General features: G+C 40.2%; 1 protein-coding gene across 2 annotated transcripts; it reads right to left on the bottom strand.

Moving 5' to 3' along the window:
- Positions 1 to 46: 46 nt before the first annotated feature.
- Positions 47 to 16,796, bottom strand: LOC121957512 (serine/threonine-protein kinase Sgk1). Of its 2 annotated transcripts, none has more exons than XM_042506121.2 (13): positions 16,553 to 16,796; positions 5,668 to 5,743; positions 4,838 to 4,916; positions 4,707 to 4,747; positions 4,542 to 4,599; positions 4,354 to 4,437; positions 3,688 to 3,819; positions 3,485 to 3,597; positions 3,244 to 3,367; positions 3,054 to 3,149; positions 2,803 to 2,958; positions 2,602 to 2,691; positions 47 to 1,996 (listed from the first exon to the last, which is right to left on the bottom strand). In XM_042506121.2, the coding sequence occupies exons 1-13, from the start codon at positions 16,578 to 16,580 to the stop codon at positions 1,832 to 1,834; spliced, it is 1,242 nt and encodes a 413-aa protein (XP_042362055.1). In that variant the 5' UTR covers positions 16,581 to 16,796; the 3' UTR covers positions 47 to 1,831. The 2 variants fall into 2 exon arrangements, with proteins under 2 accessions (XP_042362055.1, XP_042362054.1); XM_042506120.2 differs by lacking the exon at positions 16,553 to 16,796 and adding an exon at positions 6,263 to 6,483.
- Between the last annotated feature and the right edge of the window lie 1,090 nt (positions 16,797 to 17,886).

The raw sequence follows: 17,886 nt of genomic DNA, 5'->3' as shown, positions 1-17,886 counted from the left end.
AATAATTATTATCAGCTGGGTCACAGACAGAAACAGCACACTTGCGTTGAATTTAGAGAATTTATTTGCCATTTCTGACACAGATTACAGTTCAGTATTACAGTTGATCATGTAAATTATCTTCTTTATACAGTAGCAGTGGCATGAAAATAAATATACATAAAAAATACAAAACAAAAGTAATGCTTCCAAATATGGAAGAAAATGACCTAGAACTGTGTGTTGCCTTCATCTTTTTTCTTTTAAATTTTCAGCAGGTTTGAAAATCCACTCTCTGTATGCTAAAATGTGGAGACTCAGTGGGACAAAACAAAGTCATGAACAATCTCAGTTTGAGTGAAGATCCTCTCTTAATAACTTACTGAATATCAGATTATAAATTACAACTTACTGCTAAAATAGACACAATGATAATCATTCTTTCAGACTCAACACGATTTTATTGCACTTTCCAGAACCACGTTATGCAGCGGGCCAGTGGCCGAACACGTCAGTGAAAAGCCAGCGCCTGCTCCACCTGCTGGTTCTTTCTTCAAGTTCATGAAGCACTTTTTTATACAGAGTATTTTCTATAAAAGGGACAAAGAGGTTTCAGGAAAAGAGATATGTACATACAGTAAATATGGATCAGGCCGCCTTGGACAGGCACAAGACATTCACAGTTCTTCTCTACATGATGCATAAATACAAAAACATTTCTAATCACAGATTTTATAGTTTGTCTGGAGTGTTTGCAATAAAACAGCAATCACTTAAATTTTAAAAGGATATACAGTATGTGCTATCATTGATGTGGGCCTGTTATTGCTGGCTGAGCTCTATTATCGCACTCCTCATCATTAAGAGATGTCCTTCATAAAACAGCAGATATAGATTAACACAGTCACTGGCTGTAAATGAAAATAAATTGGAAAAAAATAAAATGTATTTCCAAACATGAAACATTAATCTGAACGGTTCTAACTCGTTTATAATAGATGCTGTCGTAAAAGTAAAGCGTGAATGTTGTAGTTATTAAAACTAGGAAAACCTTTTTGGTTTTGCAATAAAATAGATGTAACTTCTTTCTTCTACACAGTACAGTAAATTTTTGATCTTCAGTTTATGAGGACAAACTGGTCAAAAAAAGTGTGTGTGTTAAAGCATAACTGTTAACTGTTTGGTCCAAGTATCACTATTAGTTTAAGATATTGAAATGCTAGTTTTTCTTTGCCCCAAGCCGAGATATGAAATAAGATTAAAGATATAAAGCTGTCTAATCCAAGGTTGCTGATGCTTAAAGCAGAACTTTTCTTGACCCTTGTTTCCTCGAGTGCAATTGAGCATTCACATGAGAATAACAATGCGAAACAAATTTAACATACATGAAGGCATCCATCTTAACGGCGAGCGCCCCGGTCAAAAGTCCAAACGAGTGAAACGGTTTTGTGGTTTATGATAAAGCCGGCTCTTGCCAACGCTGCTGCCGCCGTCGTCCAAACTGCCTTTTGAACCTCAGGCACTTCTCTTCATGTCACTTCACCCGTAGCTGTGACAGTGATGTTTCATGACCCCAGAGTGCATCCACACTTGGCACACATGTTTTTAAGTTTGAGGCAGAGGAGTCGGGTCGGTTGTGATGTAACATGAGAGTCCTCATCTGCACAATTTTTCATGCACAAGATCCCTCTAGTCCCCCCCCCCCGTATATTCATGTCTGTTTGTCAGTTAAATCCTTTAATCACACTCTGTAACGTCTCCCCAAAACAGGCTGCTCCGACGTGGTCCCTCTGTCAAAATAAGACTCTCGGTCCAGAGCTTGTGTCCCATTTCCTGTGAGTTCCCGGGACGTTCACATGAAGGAGTGTTCTGCTGGAGGCCCGTACGAGAAGCCTGGAAACGCTCCGGCTGCTTCCTTGATGCTGCTGGTCACAGTCAGGGTGTCGTTGCACAGAGAGGAGGACACGGGCAGGTGAGTGAACTCGGGGTCGAAGTGTCGGAGGTCTGTGGGCCCGCTCTGTGAAACCAAGCAGGAAGGACAGAGCTTAGATATGTGATGTTGTGTTATCAAGCATAGATTTATCCGTACATAATACTCATTTATCTGCGGTATCGATACAAAAGTTAAAATTCTCATATTTACAAATATTTTCTGGTTCCTTTCCTCCTCTATGACAGTAAGCTGAATATCTTTGGGGTTGTGGACCAAATGAGAAATTCAGAACTTTGTTTTGAACTTTGGGACACACTGACTCTGACATTTTATAGACAAAACAACTTATCAAAATTGATCAAGAAAATAATCGTAAGATCAGTCCACAATAAAAACAATCATTAGTTGCAGCAGAAGAACCAGAGCACTGCACTAGAAATCCTTTAAACAAGCAAGACACAACTATTGGACAGGTTTTAAAAATGTTATAAACATATTATGGTTTGACCTCGTCCACCTTCATCATGTTTGTTGCTGTCAGAATCTTTTACCTCTAGTGCCATCTAGTGGCTGTATGTAATAACTGCATAAAGGGTGCATGAAAGTATGTGGGGCAGTGAAGGTAACATTTGAAATGATCTTTTTTCATACTTATAGGGATAATAAATGAGCTCTTAGTTTGAACTTACCACTGAAGGGATGAATGGAGGCGTGATCTTCTTGGCCATCAGGTCCTCCCAGTTGATTGGGGAGAAGAAGGAATGGTACTTGAGTTCAAGCTGGAGGGAAAAAAATAATCCTAGATCAGCAGGGTGATAGCAAACAAGCTTCACTGATCTCTTATGGATCTCTGAGTTATGTGTGTTTTAGGATGAGCTGTGTGCACTTACAAAGTCGTCCTTGACTCCCAGCCTCTTGGTGCGGTCCTTCTGCAGGAGCCCCTCGAGCAGCTCCCTGCCCGAGTTCGACACGTTGGGCTTGAGCACAGGAGACTTGTGCAGGATGTTGTTGTACATCTCGGCTGTGTTGCGACTGTAGAACGGCGGCTATAAAGCAAAAAAAAAGACAAATTAAGTTAATTTCATACTTAAACAAGCTGTAGAGTTGCAAAATGAGGCACGAAGTCACTGATTGCACTCACAAGTCCGTAGAGCATCTCGTAGAGCACTGATCCCAGACACCACCAGTCGACTGTGCGGTCGTACGCCTGCTTCTGGAGAACCTCAGGGGCCAAATACTGTTAAGAAAGAAACGAGAAAGTGTCAACTCGCGTCTGACAGCTATAATTTGTCCTTGGTGGAGTTTTGATCATCAGGAGGTTTGTTTTGTACCTCTGGCGTCCCGCAGAAGGTTGTCGTTGTGCCATTGGCCTCAAGGCCTTCTTTGCAGAGGCCGAAGTCTGTGAGGACGATGTGGCCCTGTGAGTCTAACAGGATGTTCTCAGGCTTCAGGTCCCTGGGAAGACAAATGATAAAGCTTTTTAAAAAAATGCTGCTCCTATACACTCCCCTTCTTCACTTCAGATCATTTTCACATATGTCCACTAGGGGGTGCTGCAGGATCACTCTTTACCTGTACACAATGTGCAGGGAGTGGAGGTAGCCAAGTGCACTTGCAATTTCAGCGGCGTAGAAACGAGCTCTGGGCTCCAGGAATATCCGCTCCCTCTGGAGATGGTAGAACAGCTGCAGACACAAAACATCTGTCAGTTTCAGCCTGAAAAACACACCTTGATATTGTGACCTGATTGTGGATGTTGTGAGAGTTTAACTCACCTCTCCGCCGTTGACGTAGTCGAGCACAAAGTACAGCTTGTCAGTAGTCTGGAAGGAGTAGTGCAGCCCCACGAGGAAAGGATGCTTGATGTTCTTCATCAGCACACTGCGCTCGGCCATGATATGCTTTTGCTGGAAGGAAAATGTAGAAGTTAACATAATGCTGTGCTTAGGCAGAATATGGAGGTTTATGTGTGATGATTAACCCTCTGAGACCTCGATCTACGTCAGGTTCTTGTGTTATGTTCAGACACCTTTTACAAGCATTTAAACCTTTGAAACTAGAACAAATCGGTTTTAATTTCCTTTGAAAACAATGCACAGAAGACAACTTGTCCTGAAAATTGCAAGAACCCCCCCCACAATAGAAATGAGAGACATGGAAAAATATTAGAAAATACATATTTAAAGTTAATTACATTTACATTTTAGAACTATTTTTTAGCCATTTCGTGGTTTATTTATTTATTTATTTATTAACTACCATTATTCTTTTTTTGTGTGTACTAATTTTACTAATTTGTTAATTTTCTTGCAACTTTTTATTAATTCCTTGCTAATTTGGAGGTGTTTTCTTGAGAAGTTGCCGTCCTCCCATGTTTTGAAAGAGAATAAGCCAATTTGCTCAAGTTTTAAGGAGTTGATCTCTGGGGTTTTGACTCTCACCTCTTTCTTCTTCATGATGATTTTCTTCTGCAGCACTTTGACAGCGTAATATTTGGCAGACTCCTTGTGTCGAGCCAGCAGAACCTGTTACAGAGCAAACATTTGCATCAGTGATGGCGCTGCAGGTGTGGCAAACATGAGCAGATAAAGGAAGTTATTTACATAAAAGACATGTTAGACAGACTCACTTTCCCAAAGCTGCCTTTTCCGATGATTTTGAGGTAGTCAAAATCACAGGGTTTGATCCTAATGAGGAGAAACAAACAGATGATTAGGATTTTTATTGACACATGTTGAGGTGCAAAATTGTCAGTAGCTTCATTTAAAATAAGAGATTGTATGGGACTACTTACTGAGTGTCCTCAGCCAGTGAACCTCTTGAATTTAGGCACATCTGAAAGGTATGAAATAGGTAATTCAATAAGTACATTGTCATATTTTGGAAGGAAAATGAGTCAGGTTGTCAATCAACAGCTGTGCTTACCGGACTTTCAGGAAGTTGATCATTTTCAACCTCCTCATTTTGATTCTCATCAATCTTCAGGAAGTTGTTCACTTCAACACTAGAAAAAGAACATAGCTGGTTATAAAATCAGCTTTTATATCAGATGGTTAACTTTTACAAACGTGCATCACACCTGCCATATGTTTTGTGGTTTTTTTTTTTAGATTTGATGATTCAGTATGAAACGACATGATTTAAAAAACAAAAAGTTAGAGTCTGAAAATCTGCTTCCCACTGAGGTGTGAATGACCGTCTGAAACATCCAGACAGGTCAAGTTTGGGACACGGTCACCTGGATGTTAACAGCCTAACCTGTCTGAGAAAAAGCTTAAGCCGCTGACCCGTGATGGGAGGTTTCAGACGGCTCTGCAGGACCAGATCAGATCCTTCAGGAGGGGACACATGCTGCCCAAGAAGTTTTTTTGTTCCTCACGGCACCAGATCCCAACTTGGGAGTTGTTATGCTGTGATGGGACGAGTATCATGCAATAACTGAATTACCGGTTTATCTTTGTCCAGGGGACAGAGGGGATTTGCTGGACAGGTGATTAGCCAGCCAGCAGAGAGGTTGTTAACGGGCTCGTTATTAAAGAACTATTCTTACACCTGGTTTCTTGGATGCAGATTATGCTATTCAGAGGATGTCCTGCCTGGTGACTGATTGGATTGGCCGCTGGTCATGAATGGGCTAATGATCAGGAATAAATACTACATCCAGGATGTGATTAATGATCCAGAGATGCTTCCTTGTGCCTCAGGGCCAATTTTCCATCCAAATCAAACATATTTTTCCCCCAAGAAATACTCACTGTTGGCAGATATGTGGGGTGGACACCAGCTTCTGGATGAAGTCATTCAACCCCATTTTTCTCTCCTTGATGAAAGCTGCAAAGGGAGACAGGGAAAGGGGAAATATTTTTAGCATTTAATATCATTCATCACACATGATGCAAAAAATATTTCACAAGAGAAGAAAATATCAGCTGTAATCCGCTGTTCCTGAGTCCCAAATATCCCTTTATAGGGTAGATTTGCGTGATGTGCATAGACCTCTAATGCTGCGGGCTTATGGGTTATGCAACCACTTGGGTCACTCATTCAGATACTAACAGTGGATGCCAACAAAGCATTTTCCATCCTAGATTCTCATTACAATGCATTTTTTTAAGAGTTTAATTCGTATTTATTGTGATTTTTCTGCAAAATTTCTCTAAAAGTAGAGCAATAAAGCACTTCGCCATCAGGTTTAATTCATCTTTTGACAGCGTTTTTCTTCTCAATGATAAACACTTATCAATAGAAACGTCAAGTTTGCTTCACTAATCAATACACTTGCAGCTTTAATGATGTATATTAGTCGTGATAATTGTTTTTTTTTTTAATTTTTTTTTTTTAATCGCTTACCAGTAAGAACAGCAACAATTCCCCTCATTTTGCAATAAGTTAGGTCACATCCAGCTTCGGTCACCGCCATGTTTACAAATATAAAATATCCAATAAAAAACAGAAGAAAAAACAATATTTCCCGTACGATCCTCTGATCAATTGTCTTCGTGTCACGACTATTTAAATAAAAACACCGGCAGAGCTCAACCGTCCGCGCTCCGCTCTCAAACTGCCCACACCGCGCGAGCCAGTTTATATATACGGAGCACGTGGTACTTTTTTTTCTTTCCCTCAAGGTGACGCCCATTTTTACGTCATCCGTGTAACCACGGCAACAGCGTGACATCACGGGATTCCGCTGCAGCCTTATTCTGCCTGCAGGAGGCGGGGGATGACGAGGAGCTCACCGCAGAGACGGAGGCGGTGAGAGGAAGGACTCCCACCTCCTCCTCTTCATCATTTTCTCTCAATGGAAAGCTCCGGCTGACGGTCATCACCCAAACAAAAGAGATTAAAATCAAGTGATCAAAAGAAGGAGAGGCTGCACACAGCATCACAGAACGAGAGTGCTACCTTCTGCTTTATTCTGAAAGGATGCGGAGAAAATGTGTCACAATTGCTGCATTTCAGCTGCAGTTTCCAACACAGCCCCGGCAATCCACATAAAACTGCACGCAAAAAACACGCATGCTATAAAAAGAAAAACAACAATTCTGCATTCAATCCTCTTTTTTATAATCCAGTTTCCACAAATCTCCATTTCTAAATAATTAGTGGTTTTCTGCGGCTGATAAGGTCAAGGTTATGATATAGGTGACTTGAATACTTATGTAAATTCAGAGAAATCACACATGACATCATGCAGGTCTAATCCGAAGCAGTGATCCGTCCAGCAGCTGTCATAGATGTGGTCCACTGACCCTGTAAGTTACATAACTGTGCCATAATGCAGATAGCTATACTGCCCGGAGAGGAGAGCCAGCCTCATTGGGAAGTTTCCAGTGAGCGTTAGTGATTTTTAAGCCGAGGTTATTCAGTGTGTGTTGATTAAAGTGTTTGATCACTCCATGGCTGGATTATGAGACAATGGGACGCCTGGGCACAGATAGACACAGGAAGAGACACAGTTGTTGTCATTTTGTGTCTCTTCGTAGTTGTTTTATCCATTTTTGTAGTTATTTTCTGTCCCTTTTGCAGTCCATCCTTGGCATGTTTTAATGTCATTTTGAGTCTTTTTTGGTTGTCCCTTCGAGTGACATTTTGGGCCCCTTTGCCAGTGCCTGGTAGCCCCATTTATCACTTACAGAGCAGTCATGGCTTTGATGAGTTTTCAGGACTATTTATTAGTGTTTTTGTCCCACAAGAGAGAATAATGACAGTGGTCTAAAACAGAGGTCCTTCAGATCCTTAAGGAGTCTTGAAAGGCATTGAATCCATTAATCTCAAAATAAGGCCTTTATTGGTATTAAAAAGTCTTAAATATATCTTTCAAAAGTCTTAAAAAAGATAAGGCATGGGAAGTATGATTTTTCTAAATTGTTTTCCTGATGTTGCATTCTAAAATCTCAGATTAATAAAGAATGCCTTTTGCATTAACATCATAAAAAGTCATGTTTTTGTACTACAATAAATATTTGGGCAACAATCTTCCCCATCTGAAGTAACCAATGTCGAGTTTTGGTTTTTTTTTGTTTTTGTTTTTCAATTTTGGTTACAGTAAAATTGGTCTTAAATTTTTTCAGAGTGGCTTTAAAAAAAGTCATAAAAGTCTAAAAAATCACACTTTCTTAAAGCTGTAGGAACCCTGGGAAGAAACTAAGTTCAGTTTTGACAATTATTTGTTACTACATTGTTGCAGATTAATAGATAAATGCTTTACATACTAAATATTTTGGCTGCACAATTGATTAAAATATTGTTGCAATATGGCCAAGTGTAATATACATTTGCAGAGGCTGCATTTTTTTGATAAAGGTAAAATGTGTTATTATAAATGCGCCATTGTGCTGCTACTGAAATGCCCTGAACCACAAATAATATTCCAGATCAAAGAGAGCAACACAATTTCACTGCAGATTCGTTGATAATGAAAACAATCTTTACTTACAAACCTCATTTCTAAAACTACATGACAAACAAGTATAATGATTGTACCAGAGGAAATGCAAAGCACCTGAGCAAACTTGTGTGTTTTCACAATATCAGATTAAAATAAATCAGTTAAATCAATGCATCCTGTTATTAAAATGATTCAATTTATTTATTTAGTACTCTTTATGCTTACTAAACCCTGCTTAACCTACTGTATTATCACTTAAAGAAGCAATACTTAATACTTTTACTTGAGTAATAATAGTTTCTGTTCAATATCTTTTCAGTTTATTGATTAATTTCTGGCCTTTATAGTTTTCCGAAGTCCTGGTGGACATATTCAAATGTTATGTTTTGTGGAACAGAGTTCAAAAGCCAAATATATTGAGTTTATTTCATTCAGGTTCAGATTCAGAATGACTTTATTGTTCCACCTTATCATATTAAAATACAAAAAGAGTATACAAATATAAAGTGCATTACCAAAGTGCGTTAAAGTGCATTTTAATTACACTAAAAGTGATATTAGAATAAATAATGCTCCATGAAATATTAAAATGAGTAGCTATCATAGGAACTACACTACAACCTAAATCAAAAGACTTAATAATCATAATAACAGAATCTAAAGATATGCCACTAAGTTTTGGTGCATACAAAGGAAATCATCAAATCCTCACATTTTAATAGCTGGAAGCAGCAAATCGCTGCAGCTCTGCTTCTGTTACATAACTGAAAGATGTACGTTCTTGTTCCCCCTCTGTTCTCATAAACGTCTGCCTCAGTCCTCTGAGATTCATTGATGTGGGGGGGGGGGAACTCCTGGTTTCTATCTGCAGTCTGACATGTGACAGGTCCCGCATAATTTAAAGGAAGCAAGACATCACAGGACCGGTCGTTTTTGAAATGAGAAAGAGGAAGTGCCTTATCTGTGGCGTGGGCTCAAACTGAAATTAGCTGGTGTAGAGCAATGTCGTGTCCTATTTGGGAGGCTACCTGAGCAAACCGCTCATCTGCAGCTCTGTTTACACTCAGAAACACTCCGGATCGTGTTTCATGACAGCGACACCTCTCACCAGGCTTTGTGTGAAGCCTTTTCTTCACCTCGTGTAGCCTCACTCTGAATTATTCAGGTGTATCATGTTATCATCTCTGGTTACATGTAGGACAAACATGACTCAGGCAGTTCCCTCGAACAGCGTCACTCCTCCGCCACTTCTGTTTTTCATTTACATTATTTCTGTTGTGATGGAACAGAAAGTCAGGTGCTGAGAAAAACACAGCTGCTTGACGAAGTATTTCCCCTTTTTGTAAATGAGTAAGAAATGTGAAGACATTTCACATTCACGTCATGTCTGAGTAGAGACTTTCATATGGTGACTGATAAAGATTATCTCTCCTGTAGACGGTTTCAGATCACTATAAATGAAGTGAACACGCATTAGAGACTCTTTCAGTTTCTCTATGAATGTCTCTGCAGTGGCGGATTAATCCCGGTTTTATTTAGCACCTTCACAAAAGCCGCCCTGCTTTCCGTCGCTCTGTCCAACAGTGTGATTGATGCTGAGCAGAGAAGCAGCACTTGTGCTCGCTGACGAGCGGTCGTGTGAGTCACCTGCCAGCAAATCCGGTAAAAAGCCTTTCCAACCCTCACGGGGCGCCATCTATCAAAACTCCCCAGCCTCAGCATGGTACCGCCAGTGACCATGATTATATGCTCTCTGGGGCTGCAGTTTGGTGCGTGAGTTGCATTAAAAAATGAACCCCCAGCTTGTTCCTCTCATGTTACAATCGAGACACAGAAAAAGGATTATGATTTTCTAAAAAATAATTACCTGACTTTCTTTGAGAAATCCAGAAGGTTGTTAAAAATCACTTATACTTGTTTTAAAAGCATTTCTAGGATCCTTAAAGCTGCAGTGACAGATTTTATAAAACCATTAAGTGGAAACAATAGTGAATTCTTTACACATCAGCAGTTATAGAGTAACATTATCAGTCATCAGGAGTCGTGTGTGTCCATCTGATCAATGTGAGTCCAATGTTCAGTCTTCTTTTAGCTCTGTTTTTGGTCTCCACCAACTCTTGAGGGAAATATCTGTCTCTTTAACCGCTAAATAATCCACAGTGTTCTCCAGCTCCTCTCTAACTTTAGCCGCTTTTACACAGAGATGGCGTGATGGGGCCGCAACAAAGTCCAGTTTGTAATGTGATATATTATTACTGTGTTATTAAAAAAGGACAACATTTGGTTAAGAGAGTATTGTGACTTGTTTAGGACTCAAAGTTTAGGGCTTGGGACTTGAATTTGGACTTGTTAGTCTTGACTTGGAGCTTCAGTTGGGACTTGAGTGTGGGACTGAGAACTGAGACTTGTGCTTGCAAACCAATGACTTGGTGTCACCTGTAGTTTGTACTCTCTTAAAAAATACACACGAATATGGCTCTGTTGTTTAGATATTTTGGAGAAAATCATTGGTATATTTCAATAGAACTGATAAATTTTTTCATGTTTTGGCTCATGTTTAAATTGAGCAAGAAGAAAGATGCCATTTACAGCTACCATTTTTATTATGATTAAGAAAAGAGAAAACCATGTGGGATTGTTTTTTTTATTGTAGTGTTAAATGATTCTCGAAATACCTTCAGTAAAGTTTTGTTAAATGACCGTCTGGGTTTTTTAAAGATTGCCAGGTATTTGTATTTGCCAAAAAATCAGAGTACTTAACTCTGTGACTCGAATGTAAAACACGAGAAGCTCGACTTCTACCTGCCGTGCCTCCAGCGCGGCGTGTAGGAGGCAGCAGAAGGTGGAGGAATGAGTCATGCAGGCAAACAGTCTCTCTGACCAACCGCAGGAAGGCTGTCGGCTAACGAGGATGGAGGATCTCTAATTACAACAAAGGTCCTGTCGACCGATTCTGAGGAGCGATCGCGGCCTCGTGTGTTTCACACCCACACAGTCATGACAGCCTCATTGGCCTCTGCTCTCACTCGAAAGCACATCTCTGCTAAAATCACATCTCTCTTTAGTTTCTGTTTGCCGTCTGCATCGTTCTCTCGCATACTCTTTAACACTTTACTCATAGAACCGCAGAGGTGCAGACCGGAGGTGGCGGTCCGGTCCAACAACGTCGCAGTGCAGCCTCAGGACCCAGTGAGTGGGAGCCGATTTTGGCTCACGAAACTAGACTTCGAATCTCTCCTTCGTGTTTGTGTCCCTCCTGAATTCCCCGGCAGGAGATGAGATGTGTTTTTTATTTTCTCCTTTCTCTACGGGGGATTAAATGGCTGCTCATACTCCTGCTTCATCTGATAAAAAGAGAGGCAATGTTTGCTCTCTTTGGTGATGACTCACACACACACACACACACACACACACACACAGTGCTGCCAAATTATTACAAATGAAGCATTACTTTAATTTGCTGCCAAGAAAGTGGGATGATCGCGCCTATTTCCAACCACAAAGCCTCAATTAATTATTTTAATGTGACTGCTATTACTGCTAATTACTATCATGCAGTCTGGTGTTGCCTCCAGTCTAACATCATATTTCTGTTCTGCTCGAGGTTACTCAAGTGCTGTATGTCTATAAAGACGTGAAGTCCCTTCCCTTCCAGTGTACCCCATGGGACCTTATTTAAGAAAAAAAATATGTATGGTAGTCAACGGCAAGAGACGCATAATTTTTGGATCCTGTTTGAATTTTGCCATGAATCACACATATGATTTTTGTCAATATAAAAGATAATTTGCAGTTCAAGAAAGTCAAAGTTTGTTGTGTGTTTGTCGTAAAACCAGTTAGTTTTGTGTGAAAGCGCTCAGTGAAACACTTCTCTCTCTTGCACAACATACATCGCCAACACCAGCTGGGTAAATATGATCTACGTCAAATATCCATCTTCAGGCCCACATATGCTTGTAGCAAAATTTGAATATATAATTATGAGAATTATAAATATATTTTTTTCTGGACAATCTTTTCATTATATCTGCTAATCCCCCCAGCTAATTTTTAGATCATTTCCGTGTCACCTTTTACTTATTTTTTTGAAGTTTGTAGTACATTTCTTGCCACGGTGCTTATTGGGTTTTTCCTATGTCTCTGAACGAAATAAAGACTAGTTTTCTCAGGTTTCAGAGGTTTAAATGCTAATAAAAGGCGTCTGAATGCAGCACAAGAAAACCGATCTCAGTTCATGTGTTTATTAATAACACGGTTCAAACGGGACTAAAATATTTGTATCTTGCTAATAAACACATTTATTTTATTTATTCTAAAATAAGATCCCATGGAGGTTCACCAGAGGAGAGACTTTTCCTCTCTTTACAGCAGGTTTCCTGTGCATTACTGAAACTGTAACAGTAATAAAGGAAGTAGATTTAAAAAAGACAGAGGGGCCATTATCACTCGGAGCACCAGACTCTCATTCACTAACTGCTCCTCCCATGTCGGCCAAACATCATGAATCAGTTGACCGTGGTGACTTCCGTTATTTTGTGCAGTTTCCTGTTTCTCTATTTTTGGTCCAGCTGCATTGTAATAATATGACAGCAACAAGTTGATGGACATTTCGGAAAAAAACATGTTGTCTATACAGTGAGGCTGCTTATTGGACATGAATACATTATAAAGTGAACAAACTTGCACGAGTTATTAATTTGATCCAGTTTGTGGTCTGAGTGTTTATCGCCTCACAAAGCCAGCATAAACTTCATAAGGTCAGTTATTGCTCTGAGATCGCCACTGAAAATCAACCGAGTGTGGCAGCTGGAAACCAAAACCAATTAACTAAGCATGTGAAGTGATTTGGACAATGACAACGAGCTGCATTGTTTTACCAATATGAACATGGAGCTAATTTGTGGCCTTGCATCTCTGGAAACTTGTCAACAGCAACAAAATAAAGATGATCAAAAATGAGGCAGGTTTGTCTCAGCTAAACTGAATTTAGTGTTGATATTTTCAGAGGAATTTCAGTTGTGGTTTTCCAATTTGAAAACAGGCAATGAAAGCTCAGTGAGTGCAGCCTTTATTCAGTCAGGTGCAGGGAAATGTAAGGGAGAGCAGTTTTTTGGTAATCTGAATTGGTTGGTTGAAGTCCAATCCAATCAGCTGCAAAGTAATTTAGGTCTACACCCACTCAGGATGCCCCTAATCCAAACAAATACCTAATGAGCTTTTCCAGACCACAATAAGTGAAGCAAACATAAGGAGCTGGCTGTGTGAGGCTGCAGAGTGGAGGCCAAATACATCTGGTCATGGCTAACACCCTGAAACACCAAAAAAATACTTGTGCTGACCTGAATGCTTCAGACATTTGATTACTGACCTCATTACTGACTGATTAATCAATAATAATAAGTATTTGAATGCTCCATTTTTATATTCCATTTCCACAATAATCCCAAATAGCCCATATACTCTTAAGAAATAGTAATGCAACATATTTTTATCATGCATCAACATTTATGTTTAGTCCTTCTCAGATGAGGACATTTCAGCTTTGTGATAGGCCTAATTTTGTTACTATGACCGTCTGACCCACTGCGACAGGCTTACAGATAGTAAGATGTCAAAAAATATAGCAGCTGGAATAGTTTCCAAATTGACCCCAAAAAATCGAGTGCCAGATATGACAAAGGATACTGGCATACTGAAAGTTTAGACATTTTGCAAAGGGGTATTTTTTATTGGTAATGTTGCTGCGGCTTGCATGCTAACAAAGTGGCAAATTATTACGTTATTTTAGATGCAATGACTGAAAACTGATCTTTGAAAAAAAATCTCCCCACACCCCGATCTCCACTTTCCAAGCTTTGATTAATCACACATATTTCCCAACAAGACTTCCCTGAAACTGGTATTTGGGACACAAATTTGCAAATCCTAGTATAGCAACTGAATGACTCAATCTAATCTACCTATGAGTGGCTAGTACTCATTTAATATCAGTACTTGCACTGAGATTGGTTAGTTTTAGGGTGGTAATGTCAGGGTAAGCCGATCAGAGGCAGAGTAAGGCGAGCCATTCCTTTACTATACTAGGAAACATAAATTCACATTCAGGACAGCCCTAAAAATACAAATGGAACCACTAGGTCTGACATTTTGGGAAATTGACATTTTGGAAAATATACTTATTTGCTTTTGAGAGTTAGATGATAAGATCAATACCACTCTTGTGTCTGTATTGTGAATTTGAAGCTTCAGCCAGCAGCCTGGTAGCTTATCTAAGCAGAAAAATGGAAGCATACATTACAGCTGAATATCTACAAAAACCAAAGTGTAAAAACAAGAAGTTGTGGTTTTAATGGGGGGTCATGTGCTGGATGATTTCTTGGCTGGGCGCAGTCACTTCCTGGAGTCTTGTTGTCACAGTAAGGTTACCATGCAAGCAGCAAAACAGATGAAACAAAGGTGATATAACCTGTTAATTAGTGAGCTTCAGAGGTGCTGGCAGGCTTATTTTAGCCCCTCTCGCACTATAGGGCCACTACGAAGTCCCTTCTTTTCGCTGCCATTGCATTTCCACCAAGAACCAAATAACAGCGGATCATGCCACTCCAGTGTGGGATTATAGTCAGCATGCCGGCATTGCAGAATCGAAAGAGGCGTGACCGGTTGTGACATGAAACACGACAGCGTCGGCCTCTAGTGTGTCTTATAACAGGCGTCTGCAGCCCTTTTTAAACGATAACAACAGCATAACATGTCAATAACAATCATTTACTGTCTCTGTTAAATGGCAGCTGATCTTGTCCTCTGCTCAGAGGGTAAAGAGCTCCCGAACCTCATTGTTTTCCTAATTTCCGGAAATTTTTGGCCACTGTTCTTTTTTAAGTTAGCTGCTGCTCCCTCGATTGTACCTTTTATATAGAGCCGTGAGCCAGCATAACGGGGAGAAATTTCTGCCTTGAAGACAGAACCAGGCGAGCAGTTTCCACCTGTTTTCGGCTTTTATGCTAAGCTAAGCTAACTTTCTGCCAGCTGTACCTTCATATTTACTGTATAGACGTGAGTGGTATCAATTTTCTTATCTAACTCTCTGCAAGAACGCAAATATTGTAAAACTTCAAATATAAGCCTAGTCCCAATTAGATGCCCAGTCCCTTTTACTAGCCCAGTGTGGGGATACATTTTGACAAATAAATGTCTGTCTCAATGAGAGGATCGGTTACCATGCATATCATTTTTATAGAAGTTCTTAAGATGTTTATACCGAGTTGTTGGCTACCTGCTGGACATAATGTTAGTTAGCTGCTTAGATCACTGATACAAATATACAATTTTAAACTTTTGTCATTATGGACATACCACACACATGGTTAGCTTGGTAACATTTTCTATAATTCAATCATTCAGTAAATTTTACTGAAACCACGAACACCAAGGAAGATAGTAATATCGACAGCGTAAAGAAGCGAGACGCAAAAAAGGGGTTTAATGAAACAATTTGATTGTATTTCTATCTATCTTTGCTGAGCAACATTTTTATGTGAAATGAATTAAAAGCCCATCCCATATAGACGCGTTTTATGAAAATAATAGCCCAGGCTATGAATCAAAGTTTATTATTCAAAATGTACAACTGTTGCTTTAAGCTTTAGAAGCTACTAGAAAAGGGCAAATGCAGTTTTGTAATTTTTAATTCTTAGCCCTGCCTCTCCATCTGTATCTGCAGCAACAAAACCAGTTGTTGTACTATCTCTGAATGCCAAAATCATCTGATACTTTCAGTCGTGGTTACAATGCCGAGGCCTGGCTGTCGCTTTTATCCTCTCAGGTGACAAATGAGATGAGGAGCAGGGGTGCTGCAGGGAGGAGGGGAGAGTCTCTGTGTTTGACATTATAAAATTAAACAGAAAATGTAAAAACAGACCGAGGACTGCTGGATGAAGCCTTTTAAATCTGGCATCTTGTCGTTTTTTTTTTTTGGAGCCAAAAAAGCAATCCAAGCAGTGATGATGATGTCGAAGCAAGCAGATGCAAAAAGGAGGAGGGGGCTTTATAGTTAATAAAGATACAAGAATCACATGATTGAATAGACAAAAAAGGATAACATTTAGATGACTGAGCTGTAACAATAATGCAAAGAAGAGGAAAAGTTGCACGTCTCAAGGTGCATCCTCCTCCGCTGTGCTGCTGAGCGGCTGCACATTTATTCCCCAGACAGTCACATAACACAGGCAGTGAATTAAAGGAGCGCCTACCTATGAAGGATTTCTTGCCGGTCTTCATGTCCTCCTAAGTGTTTGATTATATTCGCTATCGGGCAGAGTCTCTGATGAATGAACGCCTGGCTGCTGCACAGCGTCCAGGTGATTGAGTGCATGAGAAAGATGTGGTCCTCCTGTAAAATATGCCTCCCTCTCCTTCTCCGTCCTCTCTTTCAATGGCTTTCACTGCAGCTGTGGCCAGAAAAAAGTCTCTTGATTCTCAGGCAAATAACTTTCCCTCCCCACTGCACTTCCCTCTTGCCTCTGCCGTTTCTTCCTCTTTTCGCCCTGCCTGTGCTGAGACCAAATAGCTGAAACCAAAGATCTGTGACGCACCTGCTTCTCCTCCTCTGCACCCCCCCAGCTCCCCATCACCCCCACCCTCATCTGTTCTTTTATCTACCTGGAGAGCCTCGAACAAAACAAAAGCAGGTGTCTGGTTACGGCTCCCATGAGCGTGGGAGTCCCTCCGCAGGGGAAACCAGTATCCATGACACGGGAACCACCTGAGGAATACAGGGAGGTGTTTAAAATCTGCTTTAATTGGTCACCAATGCACAATTTGTTGAGTTCGCTGCTTATCAGCCTCCTCTACCTCCTTCATTCACTGTCTCTGAGGAGTTTCGGGGGTAAAATCATCCGGTTAGTCACACTGACAACCCTGATTGGGTTGTAAAGCTGTCCGCCTCAGGCTGTAGGCCATCAGATACAATGAGCGCTATGTGATGAAGAGCGAGGTCTGTGAGGGGTTGACGAACAGGAGCAGCATCACTGATGAGTTAGTCACACAGAGAGGTGCTGCAGTGAATTATGATTTTGCTTTGGCAGCCGGACAAGTACACCACAATCATACTGTATTCAGTTCACAGAGATGACAGGATGCCATAAATCTTTTACTTAAAGGAATATGTATCAAAACAATAGGCAGGTTTCCAATAACCCTCAAACTGCACTAACTAAAATTGTGAATATAAACTATGCCTAATGAAAAACATGTCAATTTCGAAAAAAAAAAAACTCAGTTTATTGCTAAAAAGGTTTTACACTCGCACTAGGTGATATTTCAGGCAATTTTCAAAAAAACATATTTTGCAAAACTTCAATGGAAACACTTTTTTCACTTTTTTATGATGCTATGCGCTTGTCAGTAGGAACTAGCTCTCTTGGGCATGATGCAGCAGCTGCTACAAAAGGTGTTTCTGCATCGCATAACTCTTCAAAGGTTGAGAGGATCATCTGGAAGTTTTGAATCCACGATTCCTCTGAAGTCGTGGACTATCACCTCCCAGAAATCCCTCATACGTAGTCGCTCCCACATATAAGGGGCT

The sequence above is a fragment of the Plectropomus leopardus genome, chromosome 17 (genome assembly GCF_026936395.1).
Source record: "Plectropomus leopardus strain MGB_pleo_1.0 chromosome 17, ASM2693639v1, whole genome shotgun sequence".
Classification (NCBI taxonomy): Eukaryota; Metazoa; Chordata; class Actinopteri; order Perciformes; family Serranidae; genus Plectropomus; species Plectropomus leopardus.
Note: the sequence above shows the minus strand (reverse complement) of the source record. Positions and strands in the feature narration are given on the sequence as shown.

Excerpts from the sequence above, each read along its gene's own strand:
- LOC121957512 (XM_042506120.2), bottom strand. The coding sequence starts at position 6,332 with ATGGCGGTGACCGAAGCTGGATGTGACCTAACTTATTGCAAAATGAGG. Across the intron at positions 4,917-5,667 it reads ACCCCACATATCTGCCAACA|TGTTGAAGTGAACAACTTCC; the intron begins GTGAGTATTTCT and ends TTCTTTTTCTAG. Across the intron at positions 4,748-4,837 it reads ATCAACTTCCTGAAAGTCCG|ATGTGCCTAAATTCAAGAGG; the intron begins GTAAGCACAGCT and ends CATACCTTTCAG.